The sequence below is a fragment of the Paramormyrops kingsleyae genome, unplaced genomic scaffold (genome assembly GCF_048594095.1).
Source record: "Paramormyrops kingsleyae isolate MSU_618 unplaced genomic scaffold, PKINGS_0.4 ups386, whole genome shotgun sequence".
In the NCBI taxonomy this organism is placed as follows: Eukaryota; Metazoa; Chordata; class Actinopteri; order Osteoglossiformes; family Mormyridae; genus Paramormyrops; species Paramormyrops kingsleyae.
The window spans coordinates 1-18,403 of NW_027326323.1; the positions used below are offsets into that span (position 1 = coordinate 1).

Below are 18,403 nucleotides of genomic sequence, written 5' to 3' on the forward strand. Positions count from 1 at the left end.
TGAATTCAAAGTTTCTTTAGATACAAGAATTCTAAGATATTTGATCAGAAGCAAATCACATTTCCCCATGTATTTATATGCCAGTGTGGTTTGGACATCAAATACATACATTAAGGAGAAATAATTCCCTTCTGCAATTTGGCATTGATCCATGTTTTGTTCAAGTAGCAAATACAGGTAAAACTATTGAGCATTAGGTTGAGCATTTGTCCCTTTTTACCCCACATATTTAAAGTGTGTTCCTATAAAAGCTGTCAAAACGCACCCCCCCATGTACCTGCCTCTAAAAAAAGTCTCTAGGTATATCATGGCACAGTAATGGTAAGCCTAGACCATGCTACAATAAATTCCATGGACCGTTGATGTTCTGCAGATCTTCTTCACAAATGAATGACTACGGAGTAAAAAATATAGACATGTTTTTTCTTTTTTCTACCAAAATTTTATGCATAAATATTTCTGTTCAATATACCTCAAATGTTTCACCACGTTTGTGTTTTCAGTACATATCCCATAAATACTTACATAAAAATGCTTGAAAAGGTCCAACTTATCAGAAATATGAAGGATTGTATCCCTGCTATAAATAGCATCAAATGAACTTTCAGGGAAGCTTCTCTTGGTGGCATCTCCAAGCTCAAATTGCACCTGTGATTGGAAGAAAACACAATTTGACAAAATATTTGCAGTATCCATTAGAAGGAGGTTGCACAAGTTAATTTAATTAAAACTGGTAGGGTGAGTTCTAGGGTTGAGCATTTGAATCTTTTGTTTGAGGTTTGCATGTTATTCCTGTGCCAAACGGCTTTCCATTCCAGACAGGTCATTATGCTAATTGGTGAAGGAATGAATTAAAGTTGTATTTATATAGTGCTTTTCAAGATACCCAAAGTGTTTAACAGAAGCAATGGGGAGCCACTTCAGCCATCACAACTGTGTAACCCCCCACCTGAACGATGCGACAGCAGCCATTCTGCACCAGTACTCTCAACACACAGTAGCAAAGGTAGTGAAGGGGCAGGAGCGAATTCACTAATTAGATATAGGGGATGATTAGGATGCCAGATTTGATAGGGCCACATTTGGGTATTTTGGACATCGGGGAACCACCCCTACACTTTCGAAAGGTGCCCAAGTATCTTTTATGACCTCAGAGTGTCAGTACCTCAACATCTGATCTGAAGGATGACCTGATGATCATTTTTACAGCAGCAACCCCTTTACTGCACTGGGGCATTGGGATCCACACAGACCACCAGATGGGCTAACCTATTGGCCGGAACAACACCTCTTCCTGGAGCAACCCAGCTTTCCTAGTTGGTTTCCTATCCAAGTATTAGCCAGCATGTGCATGTATCTGCGCTATGATGGATTAGCATCCTGCCCAGAATGTATCCCTGGCTCACACCCTATGGACCCCCAACAGTACTTATTGGTGATTAGAAGATCGGTGTATGGAAAAAATAGTGGGGCTCCAGTTTGATCCAATAGAGCATCTTTGGGATGTGGTGGAACGGGAGCTTCGTGCCCTGGATGTGCATCCCACAAATCTCCATCAACTGCAAGATGCTATCCTATCAATATGGGCCAACATTTCTAAAGAATACTTTCAGCACCTTGTTGAATCAATGCCACATAGAATTAAGGCAGTTCTGAAGGCGAAAGGGGGTCAAACACCGTATTAGTATGGTGTTCCTAATAATCCTTTAGGTCAGTGTATGTGCATATACAGGCCATATAGGTCTCCTGTATTGCTTCTTTATATCCACATATAAGCCCTATATGTACATACAAGATATGTCTCCTATATAGCTCATGGCAGGATCTGGTCATTTTAGCTCATATCTCACTTTGGCAACTGTCATACATGATGCCTATAGCTCATATTTTCTATTATCAAGGCAATAACTAAGAACTAACTAAAAAAAAAAAATGCAAAAAATATGTACATATAATATAGGAAAACGGCCAATTTTATATATGTCACATATATTAAAAACCTATATCAAAACCTATATTAAAACATATATGTTTATATAGGTTATTTCCGTGTGGGGGTATTTGAATCCTATCAGCATACATGCAGCACGCTATTCAGACTGCACCACAAGATTGCCTACTTTCATCCCGCAATATTTCCACGAACTCAAAAATTCCAGTTATTATTACTAGCAGACTTAGGAACAGTCACCATAACAATAAACAAATATATGCCATGAATTTTGATAATCTTCATACACACACATAAACCACCAGCTCCTAACCTACCCCTTGAGAGTACGTTGAATATGGAACTCTTGAATGTGAGATCTCTTATAGACAAGACATTTCTTATTATTCACCTGATTTTCGAAAAAAATCTTGATTGCATGTTTTTGACTAAGACATGGCTTAGTACTGATGGACCTGCCATCCTTCTGGAAGCCTCACCACCAAGCTACAACGTCTTGTACTCCACCAGGAAAGGTAAAAAAGTTGGGGGTACAGCAACCATAACCTCAGCTTCACTTGGTTTCAAAGACATTACATTTAATGATTACACATCTTTTGAATATCACTATTTTATTTTTATCAACCCCCCTATACTATGTAAGATCAATTACAGACCACCCAAACTATGCACCTCTTTTTCTCTCAGATTTCTCTGAATTAATCTCAATTATACATGCCAACTGTAAGAGAGAGAAATTGCGGCCGATTATGTCGCCCACATAGCATAGAATTGATAAGAGTTGTTCACTGTCCTCCTATTACTCTAATATTCTGGAAAGTTGTGATTGTTCAACTCCAGTACTCACCTAGGAGATATACATATGAGGTGATGGAGGTATTAAATGATTCTGTTTGTGTATGGACTAACCACCCTGAAATCATAATGCGTCCTCCAATACGTCCATGATTCACCCATATCATTGTGCCAAGGACGAAGTGTACAACATGTTTTTTGGAATTAATTGAATAACTTGTTTGTGGGACGCTTATCTTGTCCTAAGAAATTCTTGTTCTGGGACGTTTACCTTGCTTCTCTGAGAAAAAGAGAAAGTGTTACCCAATATGTTTTACAGCTGCAAGCAATCTCACTTCACTCAGATGTGCCCTAGGACACTTGACCTATTTCTCATGAGAATTAGAGGACCAAGAGAGCACTGCCTGAGGGGAGGGATGAGCCTGGCCAGCTCATTCCCTGCCCACACGCACACAGTCGTCTTAGCGTCGAATTTAGTGTAAAGGGTACCACTTTACAATAGGGCTCCCTTTTGCCACTTGTAAATGGTAGTAACTCATTAATAAAAAGAAAACTGTGTTATGGACTTGTTTAAAATAGTCTATTAATAATTTACAATGTGTTACAACCTAATTAATAACCAGACTATAAAACTCTTTATATGGGTAGCCTTGTTGCAAAATGGTACCGTATAATGGAAGGGGGAGAACTCATCGAGCGCACATCGACCCGGCACTTCTCAGGAAACACGTCTTGGTTGATGCCAGGACTGAAACGGGCTCCCCAGTCTAAAAGCGAAGGTGGGTGATAGTGTTGTAGTCAAGACCGCCTAAACCGAGACCAAGACATTGCAGAGACCGGAGGGTATCAAGACCAAGACACTGCCGAGACTTGAGGGTACCAAGACCAAGTCCAAGACCAAGACACACTAAGGCGAGACCAAGACCAAGACTGGTCGAGACCAAGACCAAGACCGAAAACAGACTAGGGCTAGAATCGACATCACATTACTCAGATCAACTGTAGAGAAAAAAGGCATTGCTGTAAAGTGTCATTACTTGTTAAATCAAATTCATGTTATCTTTTCAATTATATTGTTCATATGTCCATATGTCTCTCATTTAAAATCTCCCAGATTTGTCATAGTTACGAGGCCTGATGGAAAATAATATTCTCAGCAATCCTCTCCTATAACCATTTTATCGGACCTCGTCAAGGGAAAGAGATGGGATGTACCAGAAAGATGTTCATATTAAGTCTCTTATACCAGGGAGAGAGGCCTCGGGTAAGCTATGAATACGGCTATGTAATGATCCTCTGCTTTGAATTGAAGAGAATGAGCCTCCAGATTGACTTGCACCTCCAAGACCGTGCTTTCTAATGAATGTAAAATACCTAATTTAATTGAATTATATAACTATGCTATTAGTGCTGGGCGATAAAACTATCTCGATTTTTTATCGATAAAAAATAAGGACGATCACGATGATACACACAGACTATAAAACTCGATCAACCAAATTTGCTCCATTTTAGAGAATGCGCTGAGACAGACAACTCAACGGCCTATCGAGCAGAGGTTTACTGAACGCCAGCACAACAGCCAATCATCGATGACATTTTAATTTTGCCCATCCTCCCTTAAAGAAGCAATGGGTGTGTTCGACTGCAGCTGACGCAATGTGGAGCGTGATCTGCCGGCGGCTGCAGGGGTGGAGTATAAACTGACTGCAGCCAAGTCGGACAACTTCTACTCCTCGTAGTCTGTGAGACCTGACTGCAATGGCAGCACTGCCAGAAGGGTGTAGATAAATCTATACAAATATCACCTGCATGCATTCTTCACAGACTGGACGATCGGTATGTCTTTCTGATAGGTATGTCTTTCTGATTGGCATGTCTCATGGGAATGTCTTTCTGATCGGCATGTCTCATTGGTATGTCTTTCTGATGGGTATGTCTGATGATTAAACAAATAAAGCAGCACAACATTACAGTAACTAACAATAAATAAACCACTAACTTACGTGTACTGTTAGAGCATTTATGTAATTTATTTAAACTTTATTTTACCAGTAAATGAACTGAAACCAGTTCACACTGCTTTATGTGCTTTTCGGGAGAAATAGCAGATAAGGCATTGGATTTTCCTGGGATACAAACATCATGCGTGTGACTAAAATCTTCAGCCAATAAGGGCAAAGTTGTGTCGTCACGGAGGCAGTTCCAGTTTGTGCTGCGCGGTCTGTCTCAAGTCGTCTTGCTCTCGCGAGGATTTTGTACCATGTGACATGGTGACGCGTGGTGACGTTTTGGAACATTTCTTTGCCGACTTCGCTATCATGCGATGTGTATGAAGTGTGTGGACTGTGAAGCACTGTGTCCATTGAGAAAATATATACAATGTAACGTTTTTAAAGTAGATGCATCTGACTGGTTGCATTTGAATTGAGGCGCGTAATGAATAATGATACTGTTCTGTGTGTTCTGTGAGGATGTGCTGTTTTCTCTTTTTTCCCCCATCCCATCAAGACCGCTATGTCCGAGACCAAGACAAGACCGAGACCAAATAGGGTCAAGACCAAGACAAGACCGAGACCAAATAGAGTCGAGAGCAAGACAAGACCGAGACCACAAAAAATTGGTCTCAAGACCGGTCTCGAGACCAAGACCGGTCTCGAGAACTACAGCACTAGTGGGTGATGATGGCACATCCGAGTGCAAATAGCCTGCAGCATGTTATTCATAAAAGGGATTACTTATCAAAGCTTATGATATATAATAATTTTGTATCACTTTTAATAAAATATTTCTGAACGAACTAAAGCGTGCCTGTTTGTTGCTTCGAAAGCCCTATATCCCCCCCTCGTACTAATACACCAACTATGACAGAATGATCATTTTAGGTGATTTAAGTATCTTACTCCTGAAGTGGCTGTTAATTTTCTTGATTTTTTAAATGTCACTCCTGCAGACATTTTACCCTCCTCTTGTGATTTTATTGTGGATAGTTTTAATAGTAGACTAAGGTCAATCCAAGATAAGGTTGCCCCACTAAAACTTAAAAAAGATTAGAGTCATTCCAACACCACCATGGAGAAATTAAGAAATTAAACAGTTGAAAAGATGAAATAGATGAAAGATGAAAATGATGAATAGCAGAAAGAAGATGGAAAAAGAGTAAACTTATTATCAACTTTGATTATCAAATTTACCACAGCGGAATATTTACAAAAAGGCAATTAAACATGCCAGATAACCTCACTTCTCAAAACTGATAACCGACCACCGTAATGATCCTAAAATCCTCATCAGCCATTGACAGTTTGTTTAATCCTTTTCTTACAAAGTCTAGCAGTATGTCTACCAACTCCAAACGCAAAGATTTTGCAGTCCACTTCAGAAGTAAAATAGATGCAATTAGGTTGATTCTAGCACCATGTTAGCATATGAACTTTAAGATCTCAGAACAGCTGTCTTCACATGAGGAGAAATTTGTCCCGGTTGATACTGAGATTCTTCGCAAAGTCATCTCACAATTGAAATCGGCAACTTACTCTTTAGATCCTATTCAGACATTTTATGTTTTTTTACCTAAGATTTACTTACTGTTGTTAATTATTCTCTTCAGATGGGTGTCTTTCCTAATGCCTATAAAACTGCCATGGTTAAAACCCTTCTGAAGAGAAAAATTTAGATGCCACATGTCTTTATAACTACAGGCCAGTATTCAATCAGCCATTCAATTTTAGAGAAGCTTGTTTTTATTCAGTTAAATCAGGGGTCTCAAACTCCAATCCTGGAGGGCAGGAGCCCTGTGTAGTTTAGCTCTTTCCCTGTTCCACCACAAATGATTTAGCTTATGAGCTCTGTGGTAATTAGCACAAGGAGTTGAATCGGGTGTGTTAAATGAGGGTAAACCAAAAACTGTGCAGGGCTCAGGCCCTCCAGGACTGGAGTTTGTCACCCAATTAAATGATTAAATCTTACAATATTTCTGAAAAAAAAAACAATCTGGTTTTCGAACTGACCATAATACCAAGACAGCACTAATCAAGATTGTGGTAAATGATCTCAGGTCCAATATAGATACTAGAATACCCTCAGTGCTAGTACCATTTAACTTCATTGCAGCCTTTGATACTGTACATCATTCAATTCTTTTAGATAGACTTAACAATATGATTGGCCTCTCTGGTACTGTTTTTATTGGTTCAAATAATATTTTACTGATAGTGCATTGTTTATAAGCATGGAACATCTAAAAATTATAAAATGAACTGTGGTGGTCCTTACGGATCAATTTTAGATCCCACACTTTTTAATATATAATTTTTCATAGTTATGCTGAAGACACACAATTTTACAACGCTGTGTCCCCTGATGACTCAGGGCCTATAGGTGCCCTTTTTAACTGCATTTTAGATATCAAGTCATGGATGGCCAATTACTTTCTACAGCTCAATCAGGACAAAACAGAGATCTTGGTACTGAAGCTCAGAGAGACAAACTCTATGCGAAACTACAACCACCCACATTTAACACTTGCAAACAAGAAAAACCAGTTAGTGACCTTTGATTCAGATCTCAGTTTTGTGCCTCATATAACTAAGAGTGCATTCTATCATCTTAAGAACATTGCCATAGTCAGTTTCTTTCACAAGCCAACACAGAGACACTAGTACATTACTTGCAGGATTGACTACTGTAATGCTGTACAGCATAGATAACATATTTAGTAGTTGTGATATTTTTAGATTTTATGGATGTTTTTAACTTTGTTGTTTTTAATGTGGCACTTTGAGATTTTGTTAATGAAAAGTGCGTTATAAATAAAATGTATTATTATTATTATTATTATTATTTTCTGGTCCCCTTATGAAGAATATATGTCAACTGCAATTACTTCAAAACTCAGAATTGATTTCAAGATTCTTTCATTAGTTTACAAAGCTTTGACCTACAAATTTATCAGATTTGCTTTTATCCTATGAGCCCTCTAGAAGTCCTCGATCTTCAGGTAGTGGTCTTTTAATTATCCCCAAAGTCTGAACAAAAACCCATGGCAAAGCATCCTTCTGCTACTATGGTCCATGTCCACGGAACAGCCATCCTGAAGATCTGAGGGCATCAGAGGATGTTCATATTTTTAAAAGCAGACTTAAGACACACCATTTTAATATGTTTTTTCCTTGAGTTCTATTGTACTTTTTCTCCTCCTTTATTTATATTCATATTTATTTATCTATTATAACTTTATCTTTTACTTTTTATTAGCTCATCATTCATAATTTTACTCACTATACTTTAACCTGCCTCTGGCACTTCATGCAAACTTCTGAGATCCATGGTAGCATTTCCTTAGTTCCTGTTTTTATTGTAATTTCCTGTTTTTATTGTTGTGTCTGTTCCTTTATTTTTTACTTATCTATTTATTTGTTTATTTACTTATTTATCCTCCTCGATCTTCAGGTAGTGGTCTTTTAATTTTCCCCAAAGTCTGAACAAAAACCCATGTCGAAGCATCCTTCTGCTACTATGGTCCATGTCCACGGAACAACCCATGACAAACCGCTGCCATAGCGAAGCCCAATAGCTACCGGAAATGAGTCTGACATACTGCTGAAAATGTAAACCAAACACTGACCATATGCCTTTTCCAAGTTCACAAAGCACATGTAGACTGTGGATGGATGGATGGAATAGATGGATAGATGGATGGATGGATGGATTTGAGTGTCTTTTATATCATGGGACATTGTATAATCCTCATTATAGTGAAAAACCTCAATGGGCACATGAGAGTTCACTGACCAAGGGTACATTCTCCTTAATGGCTCTCTCCATTGCAATTTCTATCATATTTGATGACAAATCCATGCCAAGAACTTCCACACCAAATGTCTGTAAAGTACCAGAAAAAAATGAATTACATAAATGCTTAACAAGGATGCTACCAAAACACAAATGACATTAATAATAGTGGCTCTTACCTTTGCCATGTAGAAATCCCCACCCCCTATTCCGCATCCTACATCAAGAACTTTTTGGCCAGATGATAAATTCAGGAGGTCAACAAATTCCTTTGAGGTTAATGATAATTAGGTGTAAAGACAGCATAATGATGTTTGCATTAAAACACAAAAACCGTATATTCTTTTTTATTAAATGATTAGCACTTATTACTCTTCGGTCTATATAAGGGTTGGCCAAATCAAGGAAGATTTATCAATTGCAACTGAGGAGATGGAATGATACATTTTTTAAAGTTTGCATTCCCGGGGCTACCTTGGTGGTGCTCAGCCCTCCTGTGCTGACATATCCAGATCCAAAGATCATCTCATATCTCAAGATGCCACGCTGTGTGTACTGTTGGTTGTCCAGGAACTGCTGGAAAGTGCTGTATCCCTGATGGCCGGATATATTACGTGGGACCTTCTGCAATAGCCAAGAAACCTGATTCTGATTTTTTTTCACCTGTAGAGAAAAAATAAAACAATTTAAAACTCACATTTATATCTATTTATTTTGCAGTTGTTTTTTGTACAAACCTGTGTGCAAATGAGGCAAATAGTACATGCAGTAATAAGTATACATTTATGAATCAAAAACACTTGAATTTCTTCATACAACAAAAGCTTTATTTTTTGTTATTAAAAAGTGCATATAATTTTTGTACAAACCTTAATCAAAACATGATTTCACAGATGCAGATGAGAGATCTACAACTAAAAACTAAAAAAAGATCCATGCATTTTCTATACCAACTTATCCAATGTAGGGTTATGGTGAACCAGAATGAAAGATGCTATTCCATCACAGGACATATACATCCCAGAGACATCAATGCACCTACAATTAAAAAATACTTTTTGAGTTATTGTATTTACAAGATCAGGGGCCTGGTGGGGGTTGGCGCCCGGCTTAATGATGCCACAACCCCGGATCGCTACCCGATCCCACACATCCAGGACTTTTCTTCCCGGTTGACGGGGGCATCCATTTTTTCAAAGGTTGACCTGGTGCATGGCTACCACCAGGTCCCAGTACATTCAGGAGACATTGCAAAGACTGCGGTCATCACCCCATTTGGACTCTTTGAGTTTCTTCGGATGCCTTTTGGGCTTAAAAACGCTGCCCAGTCTTTCCAGCGGCTCATGGACAGTGTCCTGAAGGACCTTCCTTTCCTATTTGTGTATTTGGATGACATTTTGGTAGCCAGCAACTCCAGGGCTGACCATATAGCTCACCTTCGGACTCTTTTTGAGCGTCTGCGTAATCATGGGTTAATTATCAACCCACAAAAGTGTCAGTTTGGTTTGTCCTCCATTGATTTTCTTGGCCACCGCATCACGGGCCATGGGGCAGTTCCTCTGCCTGCCAAAGTGGAGGCCATCTCTGCGTTTACACAACCTGCTACAGCCAGGGCACTTCAGGAGTTCTTGGGCATGGTTACTTTTTACCATCGATTTATTCCACGGGCCGTCCAGCTGATGCGGCTGCTGTATGAGGCTCTCAGGGGTAGGACGGCCAAGCAGGTTCTTGAGTGGACTGCTGAGCAGACCCAGGCTTTTGTAGCTACCAAGTCTGCTCTGGTGAACGCGACCATGCTGGCCCACCTATTGTCTGGTGCTCCAGTTGTGCTCACCACTGATGCCTCGGACTATGCTGTGGGGGCCGTGCATGAACAGTTCGTGAATGGTGCCTAGCAGCCGCTGGCCTTTTTCAGCCGACGGCTCAGGCCGCACGAGTGGAAGTACAGCACATTTGACCGTGAACTTCTTGGCCTGTACTTGGCTGTGCGTCACTTCCGGTTCCTCATAGAGGGCCGCCCAATCACGGTTGTTGTTGACCACAAGCCCCTGACGTTTGCGATGGCTAAGACATCGGAGCCTTGGTCAGCTCGTCAGCAGCAGCAGCTCTCCTTCATATAGGAGTTCACTACTGACATCCGGCATGTGGCAGGGAAGCATAACCATGTTGCGGACTGCCTCTCCCGCTAGGTGGCAAGTGCTGTGCACTTAAGAGTGGATTATGCTCTATTAGCAGTGGATCAGCGGGTCGATCCAGAGGTGCAGGCATATAGGACCGCAGTCACCAGTCTGCAGCTGGCTGATGTTCCCTTCCTTGACTGTGGTGCCACCCTCCTGTGTGATATCTCAACCGGTCTGGCTAGGCCTATCATGACATCGATAGGCCTAGTCACATTTTCGAGGTGGTGCACAGGCTTTCACACCCAGGAAGACGAGCGTCTCAGCGTCTGCTGGCCGCCAAGTTTGTCTGGCATGGGCTGCGGAAGGATGTCCGTAGTTGGGCCGCCTCCTGTGTTCCGTGTCAGCGTGCTAAGGTGCACCAACATACCAAGGCACCACTGGCGCCATTTGTGGTGCCTGAGCGCCGTTTTGACCACGTTCATATGGACCTGGTCGGGCCTCTTTCCCTTTCCATGGGCTTTACTCACTTGCTAACGGTGGAGTACAGGTCTACTCGGTGGCCAGAGGCCATACCTTTGTCATCCACCACCACAGCAGACGTGGCCAGGGCTTTCATCGGTGGTTGGGTGTCCCGTTTCGGGGTTCCATCTGATGTGTCTTCGGACCGTGGAGCCCAATTCACCTCTGAGCTCTGGGCTGCAGTGGCCCAGGTTTTGGGGGTTTCCCTCCATCGTACCACAGCCTACCATCCGCAGGCCAATGGGCTGTGCGAGCGTTTTCACCGCTCCCTGAAAGCCGCTCTTCGGGCCAGCCTCAGGGACGGTGGCTCGGTGGACAGGCTCCCCTGGGTTTTGTTGGGCCTCCGGACCGCTCTCAAGTCAGACCTGCAATCCTCGTCGGCCGAGTTAGTCTACGGGCAGACTCTGCGTGTGCCAGGGGATTTCCTGCCCACCACTACAGCCCCTTGGTGTGCTGAACACCAGCGCTCCGCTCTGCGGGACTTGGCTGGGGCTTTCGTTCCAGTACCCACGACTCAACATGGGGTGCCCCAGACACATGTTCCGGAGGGTTTGGCCGGGGCCACATATGTCTTTGTCCGCCATGATGCTCATCGGGGCCCACTGCGGCCGCCTTATGATGGGCCCTTCCGTGTCCTACAATCTGGGGAAAAGTTTTTCACACTGGACATTAGGGGCAAGCTGGACCTGCTGCTGTGCGTGTGCGGGGGACGGCTCCGGCGACGGCTGGGCACCCAGCCTCCCAGCCTATTGTGACTCGTTCCGGTCGGGTGGCCCGACCTCCCCGCAAGTTGGACTTGTCTGTGTTTGTGAATTCTGGGGGGCCTGTGTAGGGGCTCCTACAGTTTAGACAGAATTCATTCTCTTACCTTTACTCATGCGTGCAGGGTGTCATCTACTAATGCAAACTGACGTCTTTATAAGTTGAATTACTTACCATTGTCCTTCTGAGGCAGGTGTTCTGTCGAGTTGAGCTACTTTGTTGAGGTAAGCTACGGTAGTGCTAATCGATAGCCCTAACCATAGCTTACCTCGACAAAGTAGCTCAACTCGACAGAACGCTGGTAGAGTCAACTTCAGTTACGTTAACTAGCAAGATAAGCTAAGTTCTCTATTTAAAACAGGCTTATTTGGTGAGGTAAAATCGATCATGGTCATTTTCCAAGGAGATGAACTCCCTATGTTTTCATTCTCATTTTATCATGAATAAATTGTGTCTTTCTGAAATTAATTAGCCACTTAGTCTGTGTGGTTTGTTATTAGGCTAATGTTAATGCATAAGAAGGTCTAATGTTATGCTCTGAAAAAACATTACTATAAGTGAAACCTATAGGGGCAATGTAAAAAGATTATCTAGCAAATAATAAGCCCTATTGTTTAAATTTTAGTGGTATTGATTCTGCATTCCACAATTTCATATTTATGGACATTTTTAAAAGCTTCATCTGGTAGCCCAGATACTGCTTTGTTAAATATAGATTAGATTTTATTCACAGACACACTACGAGGAAAAGGAAAGATGGAGACATCAGACACTTTTTTGGTGGTAAAAGAAGAGTAAGTAGGAAATATTAGTATTAAGAGCTACAGAACATTACACTAAAAGCATAGGTGCAGTTTTGCAAAGTTAATGTGTATGAAGGAAAGTGGTGATCAGCAGGAGGCAGGAGAGGCACAGGAGCAGGGAGATGGCAGGATGAGGACAGTGTGCAGGACAGTGAGCTGGCAGCAGGATGAGGACAGCGCGCAGGACCAAGAGGTGAGTTAGAAATTAGGCTGTACTTTACACTAAAAGTATACTGTAGGTGCAGTTTTGCAAACAATGTGTATGAAGGAAAGTGGGGGTCAGCAGAAGGCAGGAGAGGCACAGGAGCAGGCAGCAGGAAGATGGCAGGATGAGGACAGTGTGCAGGACAGTGAGCAGGCAGCAGGAAGATGGCAGGATGAGGACAGTGTGCAGGACCCCTCTTCATGAGGGCAGTGAGCACAGGGCCCACTAGAGGATGTCGGCCCCTCAGGCCACCCTCATGAAGTCTTTCTGATTGTTTGGTCAGAGACTTGCACACCAGTGGCCTGCTGGAGGTCATTTTGTAGGGCTCTGGCAGTGCTCATCCTGTTCCTCCTTGCACAAAGGAGCAGATACCAATCCTGCTGATGGGTTAAGGACCTTCTATGGCCCTGTCCATCTCTCCTAGAGTAACTGCCTGTCTCATGGAATCTCCTCCATGCCCTTGAGACTGTGCTGGGAGACACAGCAAAACTTTTGGCAATGACACATCAATATGCGCCATCCTGGAGGAGTCGGACTACCTGTGCAACCTCTGTAGGGTCCAGGTATCGCCTGATGCTACCAGTAGTGACACTGACTGTAGCCAAATGCAATACTAGTTGAAAAAACTGTCAGAAGAGATTGGGATGGAAAAATGTCAGTGGCCTCCACTTGTTAAGCCATTCCTGTTTTGGGGGTCGTCTCATTGTTGCCCCTCTAGAACACCTGTTGATAATTTGATTAACACCAAAGCAGCTGAAACTGATTAACAACCCCCCTGCTACTTAACTGACCAGATGAATATCCAAGAAGTTTAGTTTACTTGATGTTATACTCTGATTAATAAGCGTTCCTTTAATTTTTTTGAGCAGTGTATATATACTGTATATATATATATATATATATATATTTACCTGGATATAGGTCTGGACTGCCTTTGACATGACGATATCAAAACCAAATGTTTGCTTTGTTTCCGTCTCCTGCCAAATAGCTGAAGTCATCAAGTGGTTGTAATGGGCAGGTGTACGGTACTGAGTGGGATTAAAATCTCTCCTGCGATCTCCTGTGCAAAGACATAAATCAGTCAAGACCCAACAAATCCTGATAATGTACACTATTACAAATAATGACTAAATATTTATTACACAAACTGGGGAAAAAATGGAGACATACTATTAAAGGTATGAAATCATCTAACCATTCCAGAAAAACTGAAAAGAAAAATAAAGAGAATTCAAAAAGAAGAATTGAAAATGGTGAACAGTATAAAGTTAGACATTAACATAAAAATATTTTGACCTGACTGGTGGAAGCAGGACTCCCTAAAAAAGAGGTACCCTCCTGGCTGAAGCCAGCTCAACATGCTTTCAGTTAGAGACAGAAGCTCCTCCTCAGTCAGGTACATCATCAGCCAATTAGAGAAGATCAAATCGAAACTGGATAACATAAAAACAGGAAAAACAAACCTTTAGATCTCTGTGATTGTTATTTTTTTATTTCCAGAGGAAACACCTTATAGCATTTGGACCCAGTCTTTGATTAAACAATGAAGGAAAAAACCTAATACAGAATTTCTGACTTTGCATCACATATGTGGTTCCTAAAACTCATGTAGCTCCAGCAAATTATTTGTTCTATTGTTCCACCATCATGAATTATTGAAATTACTGAAACGCAACTAGTCAACAACTTAAAAAAGTCAGATAAAAATTTAATCCCACTTCCAATATGAAATTAATACTTCAACTATAATGTCCTGGTTCCTGTTCAAACTTTGCTAATAAAAGTGATTGAATTAAGATGTTTGCACTTAATTGCACTAGTGTAACTTGGTTGTTTTTGTTGTTACATGAAAAGCAGTTTTAGAGCCATTTTCCAAACAGGTTTAAATTTTAGATTATTTTACATTCACCTTTGCATTTTGAAAGCAATGCCATAACCTGATCAAAAAAAGGGTTTGTTGGTGGATGCTGTGGAGTGAAACGCTTATGTCATAGATGACTTATCTTACCCATGCAACACAGATATGTATGTTATTCTGTCTTTATTTTGCAACTTTGGAATAAAGAGAACAGCTGTAGTTGTATATTTACAAACAGGAAACCCTGCATTTGCATTTAATTTCAACCACATTTTGTTCTTATAAGTGTTTGTGACGTCTCACATATGGCTTGAACTATATCATGCATCACAGTTCTGCCCAAAATAACTGAGGATGTTTTCACACCAGCATTTTTTAGTCCCGTGATCTGACATTATAGCATGCCTTTCAGAATAACATACTCTGAGTGCATATGTAGAAAATGTGTAGAACAGAATTACCTACTGTTATCTGCTAGCCATAAATTTAGCATACTCTTGCAAGAATATTCAACAGAAAGTAAGCAATTATGCTTTCCTGTTATTATGTCCAGTTAAACCAGACTCTGGTTCGATCTACCTCTTGGTGCAATTTGTTTGGGCCGGTGTGAACACAGTAATCGTACTCAGGTGTGGACCAAAAGAACTGGACCAAGACCGCTGAGAGGTGGTCTTGCTCCAGTCCCAAACAAACTCTGGAACAGTTCATCTGTAGTGGGAACATAATCCGACCTCAACCTGACCCAACTTCCAGGTGTGTGCCGCGAATTTGAGCTAAACGGCTCCCATAACCAGGTCTGCTTTGCATTCTAGGATACGGCAAACATGCAAACTAGTAGGAACAGCTTAGCAGAAAAGGTTACTACTGAGGCAACAACACATAAAAGAGATATACCAGGCCACAGGACCTTCTTCCTGTATTCTTGCTCCCACCAAAGACACATCGGTTTCTCTGGCCCAAATCAGTTGAAGTAAACTTCAGTTTGTAAACTTGTAGCGTTTTTCCCCTTGGTTCATTTTGGAATCACACAGAGAAAACTCCAAGCAAAGCAACAATGTACCACTACAAACCACGTGAGAACATTCATTCTGTCCTGAGAATGACTGCACTTTTTGTTCCATATTGCTAAACCCCATATACAGTGAGGTCAATAAGTATTTGATCACCCTGTGATTTTGCAAGTTCTCTTAAATCATGGAGGGGTCTACAATTTTCAGCATAGGTGCATTTCCACTGTGAGAGACAGAATCTAAAAAGAAAAATCCTGAAATCACATAGTATGATTTTTTAACAAAAAATTTCATATAGTCTCTATTATACTCCTTGGTAAGACCACACCTAGAATATTGTGTGCAGGTTTGGTCACCATACCTTAAAAAGGACGTAGGGCTACAAGAATGATTCCAGGTCCTAGAGGAATGTCTTATGAGGAGATGTTAGCTGAGCTGAATCTGTTCAGCCTCGCGCTAAGGAGATTAAGGGGGGACATGATCCAGGTATATAAGATTCTAACAGGTCTAGATGCTGTTCAGCCAAATGGCTACTATTAGTTTAAATACTAGAACTTGTGGCCATAGGTGGAAATTAGCGGGAGAACATTTTAAACTGAATTTGAAAAAACACTTCTTTACACAGAGTGTAGTTAGAGTATGGAATAGTCTTCCTGTTAGTGTAGTGCAAGCTAAAACCCTAGGTTCCTTTAAATCAGAGCTAGATAAGATTTTAACAACTCTGAGCTATTAGTTAAGTTCTCCTCAAATGAGTTTGAAGGGCCGAGTGGCCATTTTTTATGTTCTTATGTCATAAGTCGACAACAACCTGTAATATTTTTTAACGATGTAGAGTTTTGCCACGCTACATTGCTATTTGAAGAAAAAAAATCTTTACTGGAAAAGCTACAGTGTTTTAAAAGTAGCTGTGCTACTAATAAGCTACTGAAAAAAGTAGTTAGTGGCACTAATTGTAGTTAGCTACTCACCAACACTGATTGTCCTATTGTAAATCTAGGATTGGGGTGTTACTGTTAATTTCCATATGTTCTAAAGTTAAATTGTTAAAATATAGACTTACTACCCAGATAAATAGCCTTAAACAGTTTCTTTGATTGCATAAGACTTCTGTATAGTACAGTACTGAGCAATGGATTACAAGCTGAAAAATTAAGTACATATACATATATGTGTTTTAAATGTACTTTAAATAGTTAAACATGCAGTGTGTGGACTGCATTTATTGAGAATGACTATTATTTCATCCATTTTCTCATTTAAAATCTTTTACTTTTTCATTTGATTGCCCACATCCTGTAGCAATATATGGTTACCTGTTTTTAGGAAGTTTCAACTGAGTGACATCAGAATGAATGAACTCAGCGTTGCCATGTTTACTGTTTTCTTGCTTATTCTTTTCCACAAATTTCTTCATGAAGTCCACTGCAATTACATGGTGAGCTTTCTTCGCAAAGTGCTGCGTGTACCTCCTACAGAATAAACCAAGTGTCAATCAAATGTCAGTTCTTTATAATGCATGGTCTCAGATCATTTTGGTAGTTTTCAACTTATAAACATCAGAGTGTTATACTTAAATCACTGATAAATACAATGTCATTGAATCCAGAGCAAGAGTTACAGACATGAGAAAAAATGACAGTTAACAAAAAACTGAGAAAAAATATAAATCTTATCATACAAATTGATTGTGTATTGTGGATTACATGCAGTAATCTTGAATGATTTATAAACATCTAGTTTTGTGTTACTTGTGTTACTTGTTTGTTACTTGTGTTACTGTAATTTGTTCTTAAACCCCACGTACGCACTTTTTTTTACGAAGATTCTGACATTCGACCACATGTTTTTTTTTTCTGAATTTGTTCTTAGCTAAAAACAGAATCTACGCACATTCAAGACCATTCGTACGCACATTTGAGTAATGATAGTTTGTTCAAAATAATCGGTTATAGCAGTTTTGTCCATTCTACAGTTGATAAAATGATAGTGTCATGACCTGCTCGTCCGATCCTCCTGTATGCCACGCCCATCTCGTTACCTCGTGTTAATTCCCGATTGTGATCGCCTGTTGCCTGTTATTTTCAGCTTGTCCTGTGTATTTAAGTCTGCGTCCGAGTTAGTTTCCCCAGATCTGTCATTAATGTTCGTTCGTTGCTGCCCTGTGCTTCCCTGTTTTCCCCGGAATAAATCCCGTTCCTGATTATCCGTCTCCCAGCTTCTGCTTCCCTGGACGCGATTGTTACAAATAATTTTAAAGTGTAAAAATTATTTTCATGGTAGTAACGGCAACCATGCGGATTTTAAATAGGTCTGTTTCTGCGTATTGGCCTTGCTATCAAAATGGCATTTCTGTTACTTCTTGAAGAGCTTGCCAATCATGCTCTGAGAAGGGGACGCATGTTATTTAGATTTATTTGGCACACAGCGTTCACAGAGAAGGTGATATCTTTCCATGTCAGCTTTCTTGGGGGCTTTATATCCACTGGTTACGCTACTAAATAACATGTGTCTATTTGCATTTACCTCCTGTACAGTACAATCCAGTTATAACGGACTTCAAGGAACCTGGCAAAACAGTCCATTA

General features: G+C 40.7%; 1 protein-coding gene across 1 annotated transcript; it reads right to left on the reverse strand.

The window, feature by feature from the left end:
- Nucleotides 1-525: 525 nt before the first annotated feature.
- LOC140587585 (uncharacterized) lies at nucleotides 526-17,288 on the reverse strand (the record flags this gene model as incomplete). Its single annotated transcript, XM_072708833.1, has 7 exons — nucleotides 526-648; nucleotides 8,540-8,629; nucleotides 8,719-8,808; nucleotides 9,014-9,202; nucleotides 13,860-14,011; nucleotides 14,248-14,384; nucleotides 17,133-17,288. Coding segments are annotated over 7 exons (937 nt in total), but the record flags the coding sequence as incomplete, so codon positions are not given.
- Between the last annotated feature and the right edge of the window lie 1,115 nt (nucleotides 17,289-18,403).